General features: G+C 45.8%; 1 protein-coding gene across 2 annotated transcripts; it reads right to left on the minus strand.

Annotated features, from left to right (window-relative positions):
* Positions 1–4,200: 4,200 nt before the first annotated feature.
* ccnd2a (cyclin D2, a) lies at positions 4,201–22,293 on the minus strand. Of its 2 annotated transcripts, none has more exons than XM_085281495.1 (5): positions 21,877–22,293; positions 20,331–20,546; positions 17,812–17,971; positions 10,623–10,771; positions 4,201–5,793 (listed from the first exon to the last, which is right to left on the minus strand). In XM_085281495.1, the coding sequence occupies exons 1-5, from the start codon at positions 22,069–22,071 to the stop codon at positions 5,620–5,622; spliced, it is 894 nt and encodes a 297-aa protein (XP_085137621.1). In that variant the 5' UTR covers positions 22,072–22,293; the 3' UTR covers positions 4,201–5,619. The 2 variants fall into 2 exon arrangements, with proteins under 2 accessions (XP_085137621.1, XP_085137622.1); XM_085281496.1 differs by lacking the exon at positions 21,877–22,293 and adding an exon at positions 20,983–21,352.
* Positions 22,294–25,380: the final 3,087 nt, after the last annotated feature.

Here is a 25,380-nt window from a genome sequence, read left to right on the forward strand (position 1 = left end):
ACTGGAAGGAATTTATTGTAATAAAATTTCTTGCATATATGCATTTACAATTTTCACGTAACATGCTCCTGATTACAAATGTTACAAATATGTAAATATTGACCTTTGTAAAGCTGCGTGTCAGTTTCTTTTACATTTGTTTTTAAGCGTGAGTTGACAGATTTTTTAAAAAACGGTAATGTGTCGATGTAAGGACTTCACTTATTGTGTCAGTTTTTTTACACTATCGCTGTATTGCCGTCAACAAACCTGTGACCCTGACATTGACACATTTGTGTGTGAAAAACACCACAGTGTGTAAGGTTTATGCCACAGCTGCCCTAAATTAACAATATTGATAAACACCAAAACTGTTCTTTAAGTTTCTGTTACGTAATCAAACTTTCCTTTTTGCTAAAGCATATAGTTAGGGCTGGACCAGGTGACCCTGAATCCTTCCTTAGTTATGCTGCAATAGACGTAGGCTGCCGGGGATTCCCATGATGCACTGGGTGTTTCTTCTTCACTCACTATGTATTAACAGACCTCTCTGCATTGAATCATATCTGTTATTAACCTCTGTCTCTCTTCCACAGCATGTCTTTATCCTGTCTTCCGTCTCTCTCCCCAACCAATCGCAGCAGATGGCCCCGCCCCTCCCTGAGCCTGGTTCTGCTGGAGGTTTCTTCCTGTTAAAAGGGAGTTTTTCCTTCCCACTGTCGCCAAAGCAAAGTGCTGCTCATAGAGGGTCATATGATTGTTGGGTTTTCTCTGTATGTATTATTGTAGGATCTACTGTACAATATAAAGCACTGTGAGGCGACTGTTGTTGTGATTGGATGTCAGATTGTTATTTGCCTGATAAATAACAATATAATATTTAGATTTTGAACAAGTTTTTAACAGATTTCTAAAATACACATTTTCTTGCTTTAATGAAAGGTTGTCTAATACATTTGCTGAGCACTGTAGCTGCTCAGCAGAACTTCACTTGGCAGCAAGGTGATTTGTGACACACTACATGAGAACTAAGTGCAAAAAGTCCAATGACTGTTCTAAACAAAGAGCTGCTTTCTCTGAATATCTAAAAGGGGAACTGTATAGTTATGGTAATAATTAAAAATAAGACTTTTAGAAATCTTGGAGGATAAGTAGTAAAGATACTGGCTTGAGTTTGAGACTTATGTGGACTGCACCGACTCTTAGAACATATAAATATAAAACATGTGGAAAAGCATATCGCCACACGTGCCTTTATAGTAAGCCCACTGACCAGAGAAGTGATTACTATGATCTTGTTACTGTGCGCCTCTTCTGGGAAACTCCTGACATTCATATAGATTCCCCTCCCCTTTTCCCTAATTACTCCGACATTCTCCAACAGCAGCTGCTGGCTGAGCAGGACACACACGGCTCACAACGCATCACATTTGTAGGTCTTCATGTTACTTTACTCTTTACTGCTGGCTACACTGTATCCCAGTCTTATATTGCACTTTAGTCTTGCATGGCTTTCAATGCATTATTTTTGTTTTTTTAAAATCACCAGTTATGTAAATTGTATTTCCTTTTACCTGCCTCTTTATTAGCAGACGCTGGTACTGGTTCCAAGGCCCCGCCTCTGCCATCCCTCCCTGAAGGGACACTGCATCCAAGTTCAAGCATCCATGAGATGCACGACACCTCACATTTTGCAGCCCTACAGGATTCAGACGCTCCACTGCGGAGACACCGTACACGGTACTGCATCCAACACATGAGCTGTGGTTCTTTTAATCTGCAGCAGATCCAAAGGAGGAGTAGGACCAGAACCCGTTTTGGTTTTGTGACTATGCATGCATGACTGGATCAACAGGTTCATACACATTTGCAGAAACTGCTTGAAATTCTGGTGGGATGAGTGCATATTGTCCCAGGTTCATCATCATCATCACTGATGCAGTTAAAGTCGCTGCTGACTGACAAACTAATGTCCTGATCAGGAGACAGACACACAGCTGAAAAGGAACACAGGCCTGGGAAATAGTGAGCTGATGTGGTGTCACACCCTTTAAAGCAGACGTTTATTGAACAGAGGTTGTGCAACAGACATTTGAGGTACATGATATGAGTTATAGAGGAGGGGGAGCGGGCGATTTGAAGGGAAATCTGCACCATTGAAACTTCCAGAAAATGTATGACTGGATGCCACAGGTCAGCTCGAGCCATTATTCTGCGGGAGTTCCAGTGGTGCACACACAATATCTTTAGACCAAAACACACGTTTCTCACATACAGAATCGATATTTAATGACATTCATAGTGATTGTGGTTATATAAAGCAAGAACTGTACTTTGGCCATCATAGGAATGCTGTTTTTGCCCCTCGCTTGCACACAGTCAGATGTAGCACCAACACGGACAGTAGTGAACATGCTCGAACTATCTGCGGTACAAAATCCTCAAAGAAGCTGTTGCAACGTCACGGCGCTCCCCCTCCAAAAGAGTCCAAGTGGAAGCCTTGCATATTTCCGGTTTCCCCATCTCACCGAGCGAGTCGTTTTCCAACTAAAACAGCAACAGAACACGTCGTTCTTTTCTTTCCCCTCCGTTTCAGGCTCCCTAACTGCAGAGGTATAGCTGATGAATTTTGCGTTTTTTTAAAATCCAGTAATCTTGAGGTATCGGAAATACCACTGATGGGCAGAATGTGACTGAAGAAGGAGAGCAAAAATAGATAAAGGGGAAAACGAGACATGCTATCTAAGCAAACGGTCAAACTGTACAATGAACATTTCCAGTCGAATACTCGTTTCATGTTCTTCTATCACCATCTACTTCGGTTTCTGAATGTATCTCTTAAGCAGTAAAATAATTATATTATAATACAAATGTTTATAAAATAGCAGCACACTCAAGTGACACATCACAACTAAGTAATGTTATTTTTTTGTATAAATGAAACAAATTCATAGCTTTTAGCAGCGCAAAAAATACAATAAAATATTGACACTTTTTTTTTTTGTCGATGTCTTCAGTCCTCCTCTGTCCTCTCTTCACTTTGGAATACAGTATCTCTAAGTCTTAGAAAAACCCTTTGTGGGTCTGGTCGCCCCGTAAAATATTATCAAACACAAATTGACAAAGGTGGTCTCAAAATAGAACATATGCAACAACATATTGCAGGAGGAATCACAAGTTTGGGAGAGAGCTTACGTCAGGAAAACAGGCAAAATAAAGGGGTCATACCAAATATTCAGATGGGGGACGATTTGGCAAACGGGTCATGAAATCGCTCAGTTTTACTGAAAATCATCCGATCCCCACATTCACACTCAGCAAAGTTACACATGGTCATGGAAAAACAATAAAAAGAAGTCAAAGACACCTTGCTGTGACAAAGCCACGTGACCAAACAAAACAAAATCAGCCGTCTCGCTTTGTTCTGCTGTCTGCCTGGCAGATGAATCCCCTTGCTAATGATTCGAAGCAGCAAAGCTCACCGGGGAAATGTGTTCACTGACAGACAACTGGCCTGGACGGGCGCTACGGAAGCCAGCACCATAAACAGAAACAAACATAAAGGAAAGAAAACAACAACAAAACAACAACTGACCAACCACTGCGACACAAATTCTTTTTTAAACACAGGCGTTGCTTTATCTTAACATTGCAAACCTCATGGCCCTTTAAAGAACATGTGCAAACCTGGATGTTCAGACCACCCTTGCTGGTAGCGCCCTGCCTCCCTGGCTGTGATGCAGATAAATAGAAAGAAAAATTCAAGTAAAAACAAAATCATTTCTTGACATTGTAAAAGAAAATCGACTCGAGCCCACAGATCAGAAAGCTGTGTGAATTCATGCTCTTATTTGTTCAGGATCAACTTGCAATTTGCGTGACTGGGAATGTTGTTTCTTTGTTTCTTTGTTTGGAATGTGCTTATGCGGAAAGTCGCGGGAAGCCTTTTTCAATTTGACTCCTCCTTTAAAGGCAAACGACTGATGTTGGGAAACCAGCCCTTCAAAGTAAACCAAAGAAAAGGCTAATGAGGAAAAAAAATGAAACATCTGTTCACCTCCAATCACCGTCCATTTCAATTTAATCATCTCCTGGGGAGCATGTTTGCAAAGTGCTTTGCCATTAAAATCATACAGGGGTGTTGAAAACAACCCTATGCGGTACTCCAGATGAGCTTTGACAGTTATTGTCATCCTCTACCCCTCCCCCAACCCCCCCGCCCCAAAAGATTCCCCAACGCGTGACCTGGCAGCGTACGGTCTTACTTCCTCGTGTCATTTCCACGTAAACGGAAAACCAGGAACATCTTTGTGTGTCGTTGTAGGCATCCGTTACTGACGCAGCCACGGATACCAATTTTATTGTTCGTCATCTTCCAGCCACTGGCTGTACAAAGCCCACGTCTCCCACACAGCAGCAAACGTCTGCACCACTAAAAACTAAAACCGTCTCTGTCCCGCCACCCGGTGCTGTGCCTCTCCCTCAGCCTGCGCTCGTCTCGCTCTGCGCTCACCGACACAGAAGAACGAAACTTTCCTCAAGACTCTCCTGCTCTCACATGTGCCACGCATGCTGTGCACGTTCCATCCAGACACAAGAAACGCCTCATCGCAAAGCGCGACGAACGTGCGATATTTCGTTATCGGAACGGCAGTAATGAACAAACGGCTCGCATAACCTCCGAGAAAGATAACGGCCTCTGTCGTCTCACTCGTGGTCCACGCACACAGGTTTATTGTTGGAGAACAACGAATCACGACACACTGTTAATGCACGACGGCAGCGACGTAGCATAGATGCCCAGTTCTACGGATGGAGAAAGTATATGTAGCCTCGGCTCGCTCCGCTGTCTTTAAATACACAACTGTAAGCCTGCGACTTTATTCAAGTGCCTTTCGCTGTAGAATCACTGTTAACATAGACACGCACACACTCAGACACGCACACACAAAAACACGCTTGCATCCACAAACTGACACGCACAAGCAGCCAGACAAAAGGAGCTTATTGATCTCTACTATTAATTTCAAAAGACGTCAAATGATAATAATAATAATAACAATTACTAATACTACTGATAATTATCATCATCCCGGGTCTTCCCTGATAATGCGATCCACCCACTTTCGGCAAATAGTCTCACGGCTTCCTCAGTCGCACACTCAGCACACAACAGTCGAGGAGCTCGTTCAGCGGCTCAAACGTAACGGTGACAGTACTCGTAACGCAACGATAGAGAAGCCCCAGGGTGATCCCGCAATTTCCAAATAGTTTCCGTCTCAGCCTCATTATCAATCTATAGTTAGAATATAACTTAAAAGATCATACTATACAATCAGGCAGAATGCAAATATGATTGGCTTCCCTTCTGGATATCCAAGGCATCACAGAGCTTCATCTCGGATCAAATTTGATGCATTTATGCTATAACGTCATCGAAAATCTATTCTGCGAGCAGGTGTTTTCGACTTGTAGAACAGAAAATCTACACACAAAAAAAAAACTAGCAAGCATTGCTGTCTTTTGTTTTTAACATTTTTACATTTTGTTCTTTTTTTCTGCTTTTAAGAAAATTGAGTTTTTTTTGTTGGTTTCTATTTTTGTTTTTGTAAATCCTGTGCAATGATGCCCTCTGGTGGTTCACAAGTTGACATCGCGGACGTCTGTCGGGGTGGAGGACTGATCCAGCTCGTCCAGGCCTTTCCCACTCGGGCCTCTCTGAGTTTGCTGCTGTTGCTGTTGCTGCTGCCGTCCTTCGCGTAGGCTGCTCACCAACACGCGCTCGATTTGCTCCTGGCACTCTTTTAGAACATCCTGCAATGCAAAAGACAATCGAGAGGTTACATCAATCTTTTTAAATCTGCAGTCAAGGAAGTGCGTTTTTCCTGCTTCTTCATCAACTCAGAGTTCCAGTTTGGTACGATCGGGCACATTCAAAGCGAGACTTTATCATGAAACTAAAGAGCAAACCAATTCTGTTACTTACAATTTAAACTTAGAAGTTAAACCTTTGAATTTTCTATCAAGCATGTAACACAAATGTTATGCCCTATAATATCAATCTGCTGTTCAGAAAGTGCTTCGGCCACGATGACGGCGTCTCGCTGTGATTTTAAATGACAGCTGACTTTCGAGTTGCTGCTTCCAAAAGACCACAGACATGGGCCAGACCCAAGCATTACATCAGCCCACCGGGGTTGTGCAGCGAATACCATCACTATCGTCCTCATGTAGCCTACGCACATGCACCGGCATGCACACGCACACTCGCATGCATACCTCTGCCCTCCCCCATCCAGCCACCCACCACCTCTGCTGTTCCCCAAAACACACAAAACCCAAACAGGAGTCGTCTTGACAACGGCGGCTGAAAACACAGGTAGTATTAAAGCTATGTTAATTACATCCACCTCCTGTGGGAACACAAAGGTGGTGCTTTTTTAACGAGAGCCAGTCTGTGCGCCCGCCTGCCTGCAGGGGATCCATCTGAGACCCAGCCGCATCGACTTACACCATCAAAGGCCACCAAGGAAAACTGAGAATCCACCTGGGAGACAAACTCCTGAACAGCACCAAGGCCTCTTATCCTTCCCCGGGAGACAGTGCTACAGTGCAGCGCAGTAAGACGGGGGTAGGAAGGGGGGGTTGGTGTAAAAGAGTGCTGAATGGGCTGTTAGCGTCAGAGAAAGGTCGAACTGTTTTAAGGAGGGTCATTAAATACCTAAAGTACCTCAAAGGATCTTTAGTCCCAGGAGCTCAAACTAATTATCAGATTTAAAATGATGACATATGAAATCAAAAAAAATCTGTGTTGCTGCAAAACAACAACAGTGAAGCATAAGGTGCAGGTGACCAACCATTAATAACGCACATGAAGAAGATGCCAAGTGTACTTTGCAGAGCTGATTGACTGAGAAACTGGCCTGAGAACAAAATGCTGTCCCTAACAGAGAGCTAACACTGCCCTCTGGTGGTAAAACACTTCAAAAACAACTGAAGCCGTGCTGCTTCCTTTTAGCTCTGTGCACGCACATGCATGCATGACCTGCGCCTTATAGCACGAGACGTCAGTGGGAATCATGACTGAAAAGACGGGTGAAAATGTACCGCTTGTGGAGCGCTGAGACATTCTTTAGAAATTTACAGCTAATTTAAACCTGATGGCCTCAGTCCAGCCCGTTACAGCCTCTGGTGCAGCGGAGCCTCCATGAAATAGGAACCGGGCCCTCACTCATGTCAGAGTTGCTCTCAGGGAGCTGTGGCTAAAGGTCACAATGTCAAAGGTCAAACAGCACAACACATAACAGAAGGAAGAGGATTTATATACTATGTGAAAAAAGAAGCCATTACAAGGCCACTACCAAAATACTAAGTGAGAGCTCCCCTGACGTCTTAATGCTAACAGTTTTTGACTGATCTGGGCTGCACGCCTCTGGGCAAACACTTTCCTCAGCATTGGCTTTGACATGGAGGAAACCCCACCAGAGTCTGTCCCTTAATCTTCTCCAGAGGGTGGCCACTAATGTGGGGGTGTGTTCATGCACACATGCAAAGTCTTCCCACCAACATGTGCCTCATTGGTCATAAAATCTCAATTCCTGTGAGAAAATGGACTCAAACGCCGAACATGTAAAGGAACTGCCTGTGTCCTACCACAAGAATGCATGCCTTCATTTCTTAAAAGACATTCCCCCCCCGTCTGCGCTGCTCTTTAGAGCGGCAGTTCGGATCCCTCGCCAAGCCCCGTGGGCTTTGAGAACCTTTAATGACTTCAGTGTGCGACTACTGGAAACACCGATGCTGTTTCCACAGAAGCTGTAGGTACTCGGACAATGAAGGGGCCAACAGCGCTGAATAAATTCACCACGGGACACAGCGTTGCACTTAAGCATCTTGCTTTGCAGCCTCAAACCGGAAAACACATGACCACCTCTGATCCTTTCTTGTAGTCATAGTCCTCCCTCTGCCCACCCCAAACATGCATCATACTGCAACAGCCTGTCAGTCTGACAAATCGTGGCATGCACTGTATCCCTGGGCGGCCTTTGTGACACTGGCAGCGGGAGGAAGTCGTGCAGACAGACAAAACCAAAAGGAAGAAATGTGTGAAGCGTGGAATGTGTTTTAACTGCTGACTGTACCACACAAGACAGTGTTGGCTACTCTGGGAGGATTTGGTGGTCAGACAGCTGAAACACACACACAGGCAGGGACGCACTACGAATCTCAGGGAATCTGAAAACAAAATATCCCGGGGCTGACGCTGGAAATAAGAAGTCACCACATGACTTGAATTTCCACAAGTTACAATAGAAATGTGACCTTTCCCTTTCTTTAGCCCGCATGCCTGAAACACCACAAGTGATGCCACAGGCTGTGCTAATAGATATAATCCGTCGTAATAAATGCATCTTTTATTACAAGCATTTTGTCCCCAGGAAATAACTGTGATTAAAAAAAGAGGAAGAAAAACAAAGGGAGCAATGAGAAAATGTGTTTCCGGTGTCTTAGCATGTGACCCCGGCTGAAAAAGATGAATGAAAGACTGAGAGAAAACAAATCTGGGAAGCGGTGCTCTTAAACCCTCTCCTGCCGCCGTTTCCTGTTTTAATCAATGAAGAGTAAACCGAACTCTTACATTTCTGCTCATCTCACACACAAACACACACACAGCCCGTCTGCTCGCCCCACAAGGCCACACCAGGTGTTTGCGAGGCAACACGCATTCCTGCAATGGCCCAAAGATGGTGACTTGGCCCTATCGCATTTCCACTGGAAAACCGCAGCTTCTGGATACCACACATGCCAGCGGGGTACCAGGGGGTGGCGTCGGCCACGGCGCTGTTGGCAGCAGCAGCTGCAGCGGTTGGCGAAACTCGGCCTTCATATTTCGCCTGGCTCTTTGGCCGAGCGGCTACGAGTCGCTGCTCGCCGAGCCGCTGTGCCAAAATCACACGGGGTATGTTACGCGTACTCTTTTAGACTCGTACCACCTCGCTGGTGTCTGAAGTCTAAATGAAGGTAGGGTCGCTGCTAAAATGACACAGCATTTCCTCTTTCACCAAAGCCTGCACGCTGAGACTGACAAAGGGCGTAAATAGGACTGACGCCACTTATTAATACTGACAGGTAATTCTGGGCAGTGAGATTTTTTGCTGGTGTTGCACGTGGTGCACGAGCCTGATGCGAGGATCTCAGGAAAATCTTTTAATACCCTAAGCTTTGCTTGGCAGTTCATACTAAAGCCCTATATGTTGAATTAGGACGGGCGCCTTGTGCTTTTTCTCCCGTGTTTACCGCGAGCCGTGGCTTGTCTGAATCCAGGAATGTAAGGAGTTGATCGCTGAGGCACAGCGCCACTTAATTCCCCGGAGTCTAAGACCTAGCAGCCTAAAACACACCGAGGCCCTGTGCTGCTGAGGCCAACTATTTGTTTTTCCTCAGCTGCTGAGCGAGACTTCACACAGCTCGCACCAGAGGGAGCCATGCTCTCCAGCAGCGCTGCATTATGGACCATAGGAGGAGACAAGAGAGGCCCGATTGTCGCGAGGGAGGCATAACACCCCCTCGGTGTCCTTTTCACACTTCAACAGCTTTCTTCCACCTCCTCCTCCCCCTCTGCCTCCTTTTCAGGCAGAATTTAACATGCCACGGCCGATGCTCGGGATCTGTGTCGTGCCCCCTGTGCACTCTGCACACAGTTTAGAGTAAGTCTGCCATTACCAACCAAAAGACGTTTTCATCACGTTAGGTATTAGCAGCACTCCTGGCAAGGTGGTGGTTGTGGACCTGTGCTCGACAGCTTACCCTCCGGGGACTAAAGAAGAAGAACTTCACAGGTTACGCTTCTGCCCAGCTACTCGTCTTAGCAGCGAACTACAGACAGACAAAATCCTCTCTGGTGTATGATGAAAGCCAGGAATCTCAGAGCTAGCAGGGGCCCTGCCTGTGTTTGGACGTAGCTTATCCTCTGGTGCAACATTCACTGTACCAGGCAGCCGCACAACAGCTTCACCGGCCTTCCTGTCAGTTACAGAGCGATTTAGAGGAGCCTTTACACGAGGCAGCTGCTGGACTGACAAATATCGATCATTTCTTTAAATGTAGACATTTTAGCTCAGTCTCGTGCTCATTTTTATTAAAATTGGCAGTAAATCTCCCCTAAAATATGCCTGTGTGAAGCCAAAACTCAGTGACATTTCAACTTTTGTCTGTTGCGCACACAGCCCCAACAAACATGTGGCATTTCTTAACTTGCCATGTGCTTTCCAACAGAGTAGCATGTTTGGTCGGGCAAAAAAACAACCCAGTTACTTGAGAAAAGCAAAACCTGTTTGTTTCAGTGGTAATAAGATAACTTAAATGTGTCACTTCACTAGAAATGTCTACTAAAGACTTCCAAAAGTAAGCTTCCAGTGCAGGAAACAGCTGATTAAGCACTGAATCATAGTTACTGTAACACTTGTACTCTGATAACCAGATAACATGTAACCGATGTCTGCAGAGTCACTAATATTTAGTCATACTGATTAAAATATTACTCAGCAACAAATCCCCTACATTCCAGATGTAAGTATTACCTCTTAGCGCTGGAACACGCTGCATATTTAAATCGATCGAGCTACAGTGATAGGTAAACTTACCACTTCTGTGTTTGTAATCTTTGCCAGCAGGTCCGTCAGACTGTCACCCCACTGCGACTGGTCGGCTGAATCGAGCTGCAGGCCGCAGATCGCTGCCCCCACACTACCTGTAGCGATCATGGATGGAGGGTACATGGCGAATCTGAAATCTGTTAGAGGAATAAAAACGTTTGAGTTAAATGTGAGTTTGTTAGTCTGAAGCACGAGCGTATGAAGTCAGGAAGCACAATCTTTGGTCAGGTGGGTGCATGTATTTACCACTGGTTTCTTTACTGCACGTTTCAGTTCGCAGGGTACAGATACGGTATGATTTAGTAATCTAGCAGTCAGCTAATAAATACTCCTTCTATTGCACCGGCTATGAACGCTGGGCTCGCTAATGACCAGGGGCCTGGATAATGAGGGTTCACTGGGCTTGTAAAGGAGCTGAAAAGCAACCACCCTCACCCCGATGCAGTCCCCCTTTCCCCAGCCCGGCCCCTTTTCTTCCATCTCCTGAGTAAATCGTGTGCTCGCTGAAAAAAGCCCCATAGCGCTTGGAAAAGAAGGAATAAAGAGGCTCAGTGCCTTTGCCAATGCGCACTGCTGTAGGTCCTTTTTCCACGTGTGGTCACAGGCGTGCGTCTCAAAGACCAATAACCTTGTTAGCTCCCCTCGCTGTCATTCATAATGCAAATGAGACAGCTTGTGAACGGGCCAGAAGCCCGAAAAGGCAACTGGCATACAGTGAGACAGACAGACAGGGAGAGGTTTTCTCTTCATGCACGCACACACACACACACACACGCACGCACGCACGCACACACACACACACGCGCACACACACACACACACACACACACGCACGCACGCACACACACACACACACACACACGCGCACACACACACACACACGCGCACACACACACACACGCGCACACACACACACACACACACACACACCCACACACACACACCCTTCTGCATTCTCTCTTTATGTCTTGCTCAACTTCTACCTTTCTTCTTGGGTAACACATGGCCCGCTTGGACGGCCGGTGAATGGCACACATGCCGCCGTCTTTGTTGCTACAACAGGCAGCGGTTTGCATTGGCGGCCCTCCTATCTTTTAGCATATTAATGGAGTGGCGGGCCTATGAGAGGGAAGGCAGAAGAGTGTGACTCCATTGTCCAGAGTCATCACCTCATTTCACCCAAATGAGGGACGCGGCATCCATCCTCTCGCCACCGATTCCAATTCAGCTAGACAGGCTGCACAAAGACCCTGGCTGGACTTGAGGACAGGGGCTTGACAGGGGGGGGAGGAAGACGAAGAGGGCAGCGATGGACGGTGCGGTGACGAGGCAAGCGGGAGAAAAGAGGGGAAGGTCGCAGGCGTGGTGGGAGGAGGGGGAGCTAGACGACTCTGCTGCACATCGCTCTCGAGTCTGCGTCCAGACCCTTGTGAAGTTTTGGAAGAAGAAAAGACTTGCCCTCCAGTGACCCTCACCTCCTGCCTCCCATCCAACCCCCCACCCCCAATCCCTCCCTGCAAGTATTTCTCTGTTCCTGGGCCACCTCTGGGTTAGAGGAGTGAGCAATGGGGGCATAGAAACAGCCTGCACATTAACATATTGCTATATTCAATTGCAAAGCAAACCGCGTGCGATGGCTCTGAAGGAGATTTTTCTTCCTTCTTCTTTTTTTTATTTGGAATCAAAGAGGTAGGCCCTTTGATAGCTGCAGAGGCAGCCTCTCACTGCCTTTTTAACATGCACAGCCAGGCGCTTTCTCATCTTGTGGGCTCAGTGTTGACAAATAAATGAACTTATTATACACCCCTGTGTTAGCCGCTGGGCCTCTGCCAAGGGGGCGATTTATTAAAGGCTACCTCGAGCCAAGAGGAAAGAGCGCACAAAGCCCCCCGGCATTACATCACTGCTGTAAGAGCACAACTTTCTATAGAGGGCTGAGACGACAAAGGCATACAAGGATTTACTGTAAGTGTGCAGCGAGCGCAGAGCGACAGGCGAGGCAACAGACACCTCAGCGACACAGGCGAGAAACAATGCGCCGATGCCTGCGTGCTTTCAGATGCAGACACACACTGACCCCCCCCACACACGCACGGCACAGATGTTGGTTTGTGGGAGAGCTGAGTGGCAGGCAGTGGGCAGCAAGCTGATTTTTCGCACTCAAGACAAGACAGGTCTGTAGCAGAACAAGGACGTGCGCGTGCAGCCGATGCGGGCTGACACTCGGGCCTGGTGGCTGCTGCATGTGGGGGGAAGAATGGCTGTATTTTAGGAGGCCCTCATTGATATTCATGTTGAGGATAAACAGTGTATGTAGCTGAGTGGGGACGCCTGCGATGGAAAGCTCCCTGTGAGCAGCGGCTGGCTGGCCCGGCCTGCACGCCTCTCAGCCCCTTCAATGGCCCTTTCTCCTCCCTGTGCCCCCTCGTCTCCATTCCTCCCTGTTCCTACCCCATGAAACTTCATCCTCGGGCCACCGGTCGCACATTCTCCTGCCCTACATGGCCCGCTCCATCTGGGTGGCTGCAACGCACACCACGCACATTAAAATTGTAAGTTAATTAAAGTTGGAAAGTTGAACAACAGCCAAAGAAAAAGACGGATTTACCCTGACCTCTCTTTCCACAGCGATAAATCAGCTTCTTGTATTCTATACATGTAGCGCTTATTGAACGTGTTTATTAAGGGAGCGCCGTTACGAGGACGCGGGGTTTGGTTGACTGATTAAGGTTAAAAGCAAACATCTCTTTAGGACTGGCATGACAGTATGTTTCACCACTAACGCAACACAGACCGTCAGCCAACACGACCTTCTCAGAAGACAATCCACCTACCGCGGCTGGCCGAGGCCCACACGCCGGCTTTTTTCCACAAATGCCAAACTAACAAACAACAACTTGATATTTCTGTCATTTCCATTGCTTCCTGTCTGGCTGTCACTCTGGAAACAAACTAAAAAACCCAAACCTGTGAGAGTTGCACGCTCTTGCTCAGAATTGTGTGTTAATTGTAAGCTGCCCTTTTAGCCTCTCGCTATCACATCCTGTGTCACAGCTGCAGTCTTGAGTAACATCAGTGTTGAGATGGTCGAGTTGAGTGTTGAGGAGCGTACAGATTTTTCTCCCGAACACAGTTACAGTTTAGATTAAATCGACTAAGCTTCATTCAAAAATCTCGGGCTATTCGTCCCTTTCAGATGACATCGTGTGGACTATTGTAATTCAGTGTCTGTACCCAATATACTGTCATGCTGCTCCATCGTTACCTCACCAATCACCACGAATTCCCTGCTCATTGTTAAAGAACGAATAAACAATCTGTAAACACGATGTCGGCTGTGCCTGACAGACAAACTGAGGCACAGCCGGCACCATGCACCGCTCTCCTCTCACAGAAGCATCGCGTCGGCGCCGACAGGCCACAAAGTGACGCTCAGCCACAGGTCAGACGTTTAGCTGACCTCAGTGGCCGCTCACATCAGCTTCTATGCATCTACTCGGCAACTGTCATAACATGACACGCCATTTAAGTCGCATTAGCGTGCCAACAGGTGTAGCACATCTGCAAGCTGCTTTGTAACCCACCCCCTTTGCCTGCTGTGTCTTCATCAGTCTCATCTGATGTGATCAATGTGAGCGATTCTTGTTTTTCCGTCCGAATAGCAAAAACAATCTTCCGTTTAGTGTATCGCTCCTGCAACAACCTCAAAGTGCTGTCGCAGTAGTTTTGATTAGATCCTACAGTTATATTTCCCTGTTCACGTCCTGCTTTTGAAATAAAGAACTAAATCCCAATGACAGCATTTAAAGGCCGTATCAAGTAGCCTTTAAAGAGGAAGACAAAAATGAGGGGACGGTGTGCTGAGAAAAATGTTGAGTCAAACTATCTGGAACCAAAGCATTTACTTTAGTACAAATATTAGTCTTTGTGGTTAACATGACGTCCGAGAAAAACACGGAAGATTTTGATTTCTAAACCTTTTTGCTGGGATAATTGTAGCAGCCGAAGCAAAATGTCTGCGATCTCCGGCGTGACTCAACCAGCCGCAGGATTTATACTGTGGTGCTGATTAAACAGCGAGGTGAAGAGGAGAACTCAGGACGTGCCACTCGATGATTCACCCTGTGTGTCACGTTACTGGGCACATACTGTCAGGAAGCCTTTTCCTGCTTCATCTGTTGACAATGCAGGCGGACCGGACATGATTCCTCACATCAGCGGAGCGTGCAGGGAAAGGATAATTCGCTGGAGAAGGTGGCTAATTTGTTCGGGTTCTGACTCATCAAACACGGAGGGGATTTTATGTAAACAAACACCAGCAAAGCTCTTTTCATTGAACACATCTGAGATGAATCATCCATCTTTACAATGCTGAGCCCAGGCTGGAGGGGATTCTCCGTGCCACGGCCGCTTGGAGTCGAAGCTACAAGGAGCATTCCTGCCTCTGGACTAGAGAGACTTAACAGGCGAAACAAAAGAAAGAGGGCTTGTGAATCAAGCTGCGACATTTGAGCTGTCGCCGATTTAAAGACGCAGCTCATAGAACCCAGAAAAGGCCAAAGAGGCCGAAAGCTGCCGGTTTCCAGAAAGCTAAATTGAAACATTCCCATCATGGAGGTTGGGAATAAAATAAACGGAATAATACCAAAGTTACACTGCAGTTGAAAGTAAGCACGGCTTCAGTTCCCTCGTGTTTGTCAGCTAGTGAATCATTAGTTGTCCTGATAAACTAACCAGTTAATCATCAAGTCCCTTCATACGTAGTTGAAAGACACTTCCACATACCAGCAATAAGTGATCAAATACTATTCGGAGACAAAAGAACGAGCGCTCATTACTTGGATCCCAACTTGTAGCGAAATCTGCATTGTGTCGAGTCTCTCTTGGACAGCGCTGCTGGCCCGGATCCAGAGATTTCTTTTGATCAGCTTCTGTGACCATTGTCACCATTCCATGCATACCATTACAGAAAAAATGCACCCTGCCAATATGGCAAGAAGATGGGGCTCAATGACCGCAGCAGACAGGTTGGGCTGCATCTGTCTGCCCCACGCACCCCGTCCATTCTCCCACTTTAACTCGGGTGAATAAGAATAGAAGAGGAAGCTCAGAGTGCTCGGTGTCTGTGTCTAGGAACGGAGGTTCATAATCTCCCTTAATGAGCTTGTTTCTGGGCTATTATCCGGCAGCCTGCCTGAGGGAAACGCTGGCGTTTCCTATCAAGTGGCCCTGCAGCGCTGACCCTCACACGGCTCTGCATATGAAATGTAAGGGCCAAGCCTTTTGTCTCCTTTCTCCCAGTCTCTAGCTGAGCCCCTGAGCCATTTGCATAGTCCTGAATGGACCAGCCAATGTTATTAATTAATACAGAGCCAGCCTGCGCCACCTGACAAAATCCCACCGAGTGGCCCGAACGGAACTGTTTCATCAAAAGAGAGGAGCCATTAGGAACGAGAGGCCTTATTCTCCTCTCGAGAACAGAGAGCCGTGGTTTTACGCGTGGTTTCTTTTCCCGTAAAGGGACAGCGGCGGTGGGACCGAGGCCACAGGTGACCCCGCTGTCGACCAGCTCGTAAACCTAAATCCTCCCGAGAGAGAAATCCTCCTGCGCCTTTACCTTCTCAACTCTGCTCAGAGGACGTCTTCGAGGAGGATTCTCACCAGATAACCCGAAGATTTACAGCTGGCAATGTTTCACAAACGGGTCTCGTATTCCCAGAGATCCTCCGATGCACCAAACCGTTGACTCACTCGTGCTGAATCTTTCCTCATTTTGCCCTCACTTCGTGCTTGCCTGGATACGGAGCGTGTACACAAATAAACGGCCGATGACGGTCCAGAGCGATCTCCACAGCGAGGCTCTCCTAGAGTACAGTGTCAGGAGGACGATTCTCGTAAATTTATTTCCACTGCCTCATTGAAGCAATTACGGACAAAGTGCGCGCCGAGTCTTTCGCAACGTTGCTTGGGGAATAGGTCCGATCCCTGACACGCTGTCATTCCAAACATTAATCCTCTGGCAAAAATACGGGGTGAGACAGGAAAAAAGTGAGATATGAGAAAACTGAGGGAACCGGACTGAGGACACAGGGGAAGTATTAAAAAATGAAGCGTCATCTCAGACTCTGCTGTCTGTATTGAATCCATTGCACAATCGGTGCAGGAGATCGCCTCATGCTGCGATTGTCACGTATCTATTCATCTAACTGTGTACACTCCTCCCAATGTTGTCAGCAGAAGGAGGTGTTTCCCATGTGTGTGTGTGGGGGGGTGTTAGTTAGCATTCCTATTTGTGACCTGCAGAGAAAATGAAGCAGCTGCTGGTCGCTGACCAGTTTGTGGGGGGCAAAGAGCATTATTAAGGATGACTTGTGCGGTTATCCAAAGTAAACGTTCGCACAAAGTCCTCGAGCGTGCCCAGAAGCAGTGGAAGAAGGTGCTCGTGGCCCCGCCTGCTTTGTAGCTCTGATCGTGGTGACCTGAGGGAAATCTGCCCTATTGCAAACGCCATCATGTCCTCCAGCAGCGGGGCGTGGAGGCGTGTGAAGTTAAGAGAGAGAACGTAGGAAATTTGAAAACATGACATGCCTCAGATTTGGCAGCACAAAAACAATACCCTCCTCTGGCTCTGACTCCCCTCACCCCTCTTGCATCTTTCCCACTTTGACCTCACTCTCCCTTCATATCATGTTGAGGCTCTCGTTCCTTCCATCCCTCCCTGCATGTTTGATCTTACGGGAACCATTCAGCTCAAGTGTAAAAAGACAATGGTCTGCCTGCCTCCACCCTTGTCCGTTTGTCTTTTCGACCCCCTCAATCAGGCTTTGAAGCGTTACTTCAGAGGCTGCTGGGAGAAGACAGACGATGGATGTCAGACCTGAGAGGCTGACACTTTTACGACTAATGCTTTTCTTAGGAAGAATATTTTCTCACTGAAGGTAAGGCTAGCTGTGACTGGCCCATAACAGATCTCCAAAGAAGACTTGGACACGGCCCTGAAAGAAGAAACGGCAAAGACAACACTACAAAGTATGCTAGCGTAAGCCATTAGTGCTTGGTTTGATTTGGCACAGACGACAGAAAAAGGATCGAGGAAAAGATACGGTCATCTTTGGACTCAATTCGTCCAGACTGGCTCAGCGATTCATTGCAGGGAATCGAATTGAACGTTTCCTACCTGTGGCGCAGAGGGCGATGAAGGTCTGGACGTGTTTCCGAATAAGTGCCAGCTTATCCTCGGGCAGCGGCAGCCTTCTCACGATGTGCTCGATGAAATCGTTCGGTGTTACTGCTGCCAGGTTCCACTTCAACTTCCCCAGGACCACCAGTTCCCATTCCTAGAGAGAGCGAGCAGAAAAGGGATGGCGGAAAAAGAACTTCAGCTGCAGCTCTGCACTTTTATTGTTTAGCCAGGTGCGCTTGAGCCAAAAGTGTGTTAATGTGACATACACGGCGAGCATCTGGAGGTTAAGTGTTATTGTTATTAGTCTCTGCTCGGCTGGGCCTGGGACAGAGAATCACCAGCAGTGCCACCAACCCAGGTGACCCGGCATCACTGTCTCCCTCCCTGTTGGTGTCTGGCATGTGGGGACTTTCCTAAAGAGGCCCATCAGAGGCTCTGCTGTGTGAGCGCAGAGTGAACACGGATAAGCAGCCTATGTCTGCTGAGCACAGTCAGCATTAAGTATGTCATCTCTTATCTCAATATATCAATCAGAATCCTATTTATGCACTGCAGCACTTAGTTACTATATTTTTCCACATGAAGTGTCTTGAGGAAAGACTGAAACTCCGTTTGATTAATCAGCATCTGAGTCTTTCATTTAGATCTCACAGCAGGATGTGCTGACACATGCTCATCCATCTGCACGTCTGTAACACGGGGTGAGGATACTAGGTGTGGCGTTCTCTTTTCTGAGACTGCATTGTTACTTTCACTTCCTAGAGGAGGAGGTGATTAACGAAAGAGCTGGTGACTAATTTGGGAAAAAATGTCAGCGGTTTGGTTCCGCACTGCAGCCTTGTGACTGGGAGGATGGATGTTCTTCATTTTCCCTTTAAGAAGGAGAGACCACATGGACTCGGTCATGAGACAATTCAATATGGCCGCCCCTACTAGCAGCATGCATTGTCCCAATCAAAGTGACCTTTGTCAGTCATGTCATGCTTTGCTATCTTGCTGATGTTTGAGAGACTGAGAAACAGGACATGTTCCTGATGAAATCTGGAGTTTCATAAAGTGAAAGCCGTCTTCTTCTGGCTACAGCAACGTTTTTGTCTGATCATTAGCAGCCTCCTGCTATTAAAAGGCGTTTTCCATCCATGACAGTACGCAACACCAAAGCCTATAGCAATAGCTGCGACAAACCTTGCAACACATGCTTTATGCTGACAAGGGTGGCAATCTGGTATCACCCACTTCCTTCTGCTTACTGCCTTCCTCTGGTCACACCTTCTTCGTAAAATTGTGGTTCTCTTTACAAGAAGTTCTTACTAAAGATGAGGACAAAAAAACGATCACATGCCCCGAGCAGCTGATCTGTTTCCTGTATCTGCGTGTCAGCCAAAATACTGCCTTATACAGAAACACAGAAAGGAGGCCTCAGCAAACCAGTTCAAGGACTGAGGGCTTCGTCTGCAGTCTGAACATGAAGGTATCAGAGACGGTTTTTTGTCAAGTGCAGCACTGCATGCAGATGATACGAGTTTCCAGCCACAGCAGCGCATTTTGCTTTTCTTTTCAAAATAAGCTGTTTGAAACTGGAACTTTAACACGCTGGCTCGGAGTCGGAACCTTCATTAAACAAATGAAATTGTCATTCCAGAAAATTACGGGAAAGCAACAAATCAACAGCAGCTCGTCTGGGGCTTGAATGTGCTGCAGCGGCAGTCTGCTCAGTGGGTAGAGCCGCCAGTCAGGCAGCGAGGCAGGCCTGCAACCATCAGCCCCGTCTGAATCATAATATGTGGCCTCTTTCACAACATGGGTGGGATTGGCTGTTGTTTACTGAGGAATGTTTATGTAGCGCCACAGAGCAGGAGGGAAAATACTTATCTGATGTGAAACTGACTTAATTAATTGGTTTGCCAGCACAACAGAGCTTATATTCATTAAACAGGACACAGAATGGTGACTTTTTCTGTACTGTGGGTTTCATGTGCAGTTAGAATCAGAAACAGTGACTCGTGACCTCACGTCAGCAATGTGTGCATCCACAGTTATTTTTGGACACCAGCTAAACTGTAAAAGGCAAACTTGAATTTCTCCGTCTCTCCCTCTCTAGCTCACAGGAACAGAGAACTTTGGCTCCAGTTCAATATGACCTCGCTGATCTGTGAAAAATATCTACCAGCAGATGGCGATGGAGACCACCGCACAGGCTGGAAGGTTACTGTAAAGCCTTGAGGGTCTTATACAGTAAAGAGAGCCCTTGTAGAACAATCCTGCACTGAGCTCCTTCCTGCGCCTTTCATGTCTAAAGCCTGGACAACCGATTCAGTGAAATGGGGACAGTGTCGAGTATACCTCACATTTGAAACCTTTAAAGAAGGAAATACTCGAGAACAAATCCCAGCTTCCAAACCTGCTCTGATGAAGAAGAAGTTATGTAATATGTTTAACCAGCTGATGGTGACAATGTGAGTCTGCAGATGTGTTACTGCAAACTGCGTGAAACACGTAGAACTGTCGCTTACCAGCAGCTCTTGTGGTCTGATGGAGTTATCTGTGTAGATGCACAGCTTCTCTGCAGTTAATGGACGAGTCTCTTTCAATTTGGATGCAAGAAACATGCACACTGCTCCCAGCAGCTGCAGGTTACACTTTTTGGTGGGTACCACTGCTAGAAATCTGTCTAAGTAGTTCATGGCCAAGGGAAAAACTTCTTCCTCGCACTTCTGCTCCTCACAAACCTATAAGGAGACAGCACACAAGGCGACAACGTTGACGACACGTGACTTCCTTTTCAGCGCTTGAAACATATAGAAAACTTTTGTGAAATAACGAAACAAAAGAGTGATCACATAAGAGCACATTTAAAATCAATGACACACATAGTTGGGGCTCAGCCAAGAATTTGCGCCCAGCCCAGATCTGTTGCGACATCACAAAATAATTCGAAAGAAATTATTTCACAAAGACTGAAATAACTTTAAGACACATACTCTCAATAGACTCGCATTCCTGCAGTTCATTCACTAAGAAATGAATTCAAGTCACAATCAGCCGAGCCAAAAAAACACCAGGAAAGCGCAGCACACGGAAACACACTTTTTTTAAAACAGTCGTCATATTTTCATAAAATATTTAAAAATAGAAATAAATTATCTGGAGCGACTTTCTTCACACCATAATGTTCAGCAGACTCTTCCACATCATATCCGACAATTCCTATCCGTATCCATGCGCGATAAATATCAAGAAAATGTCAAAATAAGAGGCAAGTCGCAAGCGGCTGGTGTGGCGTGCCTCACCGCCGAGCCGATATAATTATTTCAAAAATTAATTAAAAATCTCCAGTGCGTCAGATTCTGACAATATTTACATGAAAATAAAGAGGAAAGACTGCAGATTGTTTAGAGAAGGCTGTTGACCGGAAATATTTGACGGATCGTCAACAAATGAACAGAAATCTTCGGCAAGTCACTGGAGACCAAAAGAAGCGATAAGGCCCTCGCCCTTCCCGACATTTAAATAGATATCTAAAGCGATCGCAACGCTTTTTGTGATCGAGTCTGTATTTGGTGGACACCTAAGACCCTCTTCTGTCATTACCGACGGTTTTTACGCGCTGTTACTTTGCTTTTGACACTGTAAATCCTCTTAAAAGCACTCCTATAAAAACCAACATGGCGATACAGCGCAAGTCAGCATTGAATTGGGGGAGTGCATACGTGTGCATGAAAAATATTCAGCCTATCTAAAATAATAACATCAAATAATCAACGGGCAACATGTGCAGACACCATGTGAGGCAGATAAAGGAAATCCTCCGGTGCCACAGATGGCACAGCTGCCACTTTCGTAAACGCAGCGATCGGACTTTAAAAATGGAAAGAAATTGCGTTAAACGGCACCGACGAATAATATAAGGAAATAGCAGTCGGAAATATGAGTCGTATGCCATATGTGCTCCTCGGAATATTTCAACCATTGCTCGATAAAGAAATGAAACAAATCGAGAGGCTTTAAAGTCGAGCACGGAAATAATATGTCTTGTCAGCACTCGGTGTTTCGCTATACCTCCAACATCCAAGTGGCCACCATTCTCCTCATGAACGGCTGAATATCTTTCTGGACGCCTTTGAAATAAGAATATTGGGGTAAAAACCTCTCCTCTATAGTCAACAAGCGCTGCAGGACTCTGTCATCGCACAGCAGATTCGGATCGGGACGAGCTCGTATGATGGTGTCCATTTCGAGGCAGAGCAGCTCCATGGTGCTGGTGTTTTCACTGAAGTTAAAAAGTAGGATTTCGCTTTCGGAGACGTCAAAGGCGTGTTGCAGAGCGAAAATGCAAAAAGATGGCAGGAAAAGTCTTTTAGAGGCATAAAAAGCGAGACTGCAGGGGCTCCGTAAGAGTAGTCCTGCCTCTCCTTGTTGAGAACTTTTTCCTCTCTCCCCACAGCTCGCCTCTACTTTCGCTGCCTAAGATCAGGCGCATTTAGCCTGCCCTGCGTCCGCCACTGACGCAACTGCATTACTTCTGTATAGACACAACAAGCTGCATTCCAGTCTCTCTTTCTACTGCCCTGCTGTGAAAGACAACTTTCACCAAACTTGATGCATTTTAGATGCAGATGCACAGCAGTGTAGGGGCAAGCACAGAATAACACCATCCAACTATGGCCACGTTATTTTACTAACTGGGGTTCAAATAAGGCAATTAGAGTTATTCCTGTGGCTGCGTTAAAGCGTTTAGCCTACTGACAGTGCATTCAGGTACAGTCCTTGCGTGCATTTTTATTGGGGGGCTTCTTGTTGATGCTGGTGCCTGATGAACTTATGATGATCGTTACAAAATCAGGATATAGAATTGTTACAATATGTTCATTGTTGCTTTATTATTGCACATATTTTCAGCATCAAAAGGCTCCCAGAAGTCAGCTTTAGTTGATAAAGTGCTTCAAGAGCCCTCTTGTGAAAATAATTTGTATATTAGCTCAGATTACGGAGCCAATGAGAGAACTAATTTATTGATGTCTGCCACTTTTTTCATTGCATTGCAATGGACTCGGTGAACCTTGGTGCAGATGTGATGCATGTAGATACTGTAGGCAAGCAGCCATAAATACAAGTTAGCACTTAAAGATGCACGCACACGCGCGCGCGTCCGCATAGACGTCAAACCCGCCAGCGCACATAGACGGACACACATCATCTTATACTTTTTTTAATAGCCGCCACAAAGCTGCTTGTGGTTTATGAGATAACTTTCTAGGAAATTTCTAGCAGCATTGACTTTTTTTTCTTTTGCATAATCTTCTGTTAAAGATAACACAAAGATGAGACGCGCTGGATTTGCACAACACAAATAATATCAACAGAAAGAAAATCACTATATATATATATATGAATATATATATTTACACACACACACACACACACACACACACACACACACACACACACACACACACACACACACACACACATTTATATACTTTTAATTAGACTTCTGTCATCATTTACATGGAAAAACAAGCAGGTGGAAACGAGAATGTAAGTCGTTGAGCAGATAATTAAAAAAATGACTGCCAAATGATTTAGCCTCACATACAGTCACAAAGAGAATCTGCATGGGTAAATATGTTAATCCCCGTCCCATTCTTAGTCAACTTCAAAGAGCGAGCCGTGAAAGAAACGAGACATCGCTGCATCAGGGGAAGACTGGGGACTGTAAAGTCCTCAGAGCTTTAGAGCTGTTAATTTCCATCTGAAGCTTGCTGGCTCTATAGCAGTGCTTGTGAGAAAAGTGGTGGAAATGTCTCTTTAAAGTTTTTTTTCCAGTCTAAGTTGCTTCCTCCTCCTATTTGCATAGCCAATAGCTCCTCAGCCCTCGAATGAGGCTGTACGATTGTTACTGGGCAGATTTCATTGGCGTCTGCAGTGTTTAGTGCCCCCTAAAAACTGTCACGTTTTTTTAAACAACTGCCTGAAATGAAAGAAGTCAGCGCACAGGGACATCACCACAAATCATTCTCACTTGAGAAAAAAAATCATAAACACCAAATTTAAAGGCGTTTGATCCTGACTGATAGACATTCTCAATTGAAAAACGCGAATATCTGCACTTTATGATGGGTCATACTTAAAATGGACAGTTTTAAGTTACATCAAGGCAGAAAAACCTTCACAAATATGTTCTTGACTTGATCAAAAAGGATCCTTGTCACAGGATAAGAAGAGACAAAGTTGCATTATTTCTTATCAAACACGCCAGTTTTAAATAAGAACGAGCAACAAGAATATGGCCAAACAGGTACTCCAGTCCTATCAGCTGCGCTCAGCACACCACGCGCAATTACGCAGTCTGATTGTTCTTTGTTACAGGTGAGGCATTAATTCAAATCAGCGGTTAGATCTGTTGAATATCACACACCCACACAAACATTCTTCAATCCCTAAAAAACCACTCTCTGAAAAAAGTGGGGGGAAAAATCCCACCCACACACGAAGGCTGAAAAGAAGTCGATTCAATCGTGTTAAAGTGTTTTCAGATCACACAATAACCAAAAAAGACTCATAATGACTCAAACATGTATCTACTTCAGTGGAAAAGCATTTCACAGCCTTCACTCCATCATTTACGCGGTTGAAGTACCAACATATTACTCTGTTAACACAACAGATGAGTTTCTATTTTTTTCTATTGCCGAAAAGTGACACCAACTGCTCCTCTGAGTGAGTTCAGAAGAAGCAGCAAAAGCAGGAGCGTGTTTTTTCTCTCTCCCCGGAAGCATTCAATTATCACACCAGAATAAAACGGGAACCCGCCCTGCAACTTCGAAACGTTAAGGAGTGGCGACAGTAGGCAGGCAAAAGCACCCCGGGAGGGGGGCGATCAATAAGTAGCGATGTTTTAAAAGTTTGTTGAAAATTATGCGCTGCACACTGCAGGAAATATCTGTCGGAGCAAAAATCTTTTGTGCTGCCTCAAACTTTGAAATGTCATGTTTGGCTCAGTTAAGTTAAATAAAACATCCCGAGGATACGGGACAAGTCCGGTGGTTTGCGTTTTATCAACATTATTATTTTCGCGAAGCGAGCGGCGGGGAACTACCCATTTATCTTGTCTATGAAATTTACCGAAATAAAATAACAGAAAACAACAAATTTTCAGGAGCCATCGGGTCATTTATCCTTTGTTTTCATAAAAAAAAATAAAAATAAAAATCCCCATTTAATTCATCACTAAAAGAAACGTGGTCACTCTTTGTAACGAGGATCGGCCAGTGAGTCATCACCGCGCATTTCACACTTTAAATCACCATCACAACAAGCAGAGAAGAGCAGCCAACAACCGATAATGACAGCGCCCCGAAGTTCCTTTTATCTGCTTCTTTTACCGACATCAAGATGGGAATCTGATGCTCAGAAAAATGTCCCACAAGACAAGAAAAGTGTCGGAGGGGAATTTGACAAGTTCCTACTGAGTTATGAAATGACAGCAGCTGAGATCTGACAGTTTGGGAGTAAAACACAACGAGTGAGAAATTAAACAGCTCTCCCTTTGAGATGAGGCAC

This window comes from Mchenga conophoros, linkage group LG7 (assembly GCF_057382185.1).
Source record: "Mchenga conophoros isolate Kocher_MC1m ecotype Shallow Benthic linkage group LG7, M_conophoros_male_GT1.1, whole genome shotgun sequence".
NCBI classification, from domain to species: Eukaryota; Metazoa; Chordata; class Actinopteri; order Cichliformes; family Cichlidae; genus Mchenga; species Mchenga conophoros.

Bases quoted from the DNA above. Each gene is read 5' to 3' on its own strand.
- ccnd2a (XM_085281495.1), bottom strand. From the start codon at position 22,071: ATGGAGCTGCTCTGCCTCGAAATGGACACCATCATACGAGCTCGTCCC. The intron at 17,972-20,330 runs GTAAGCGACAGT...CGCTCTCTCTAG, and splicing joins TCAGACCACAAGAGCTGCTG to GAATGGGAACTGGTGGTCCT. The intron at 10,772-17,811 runs GTAGGAAACGTT...TTCCTCTAACAG, and splicing joins CATCGCCCTCTGCGCCACAG to ATTTCAGATTCGCCATGTAC.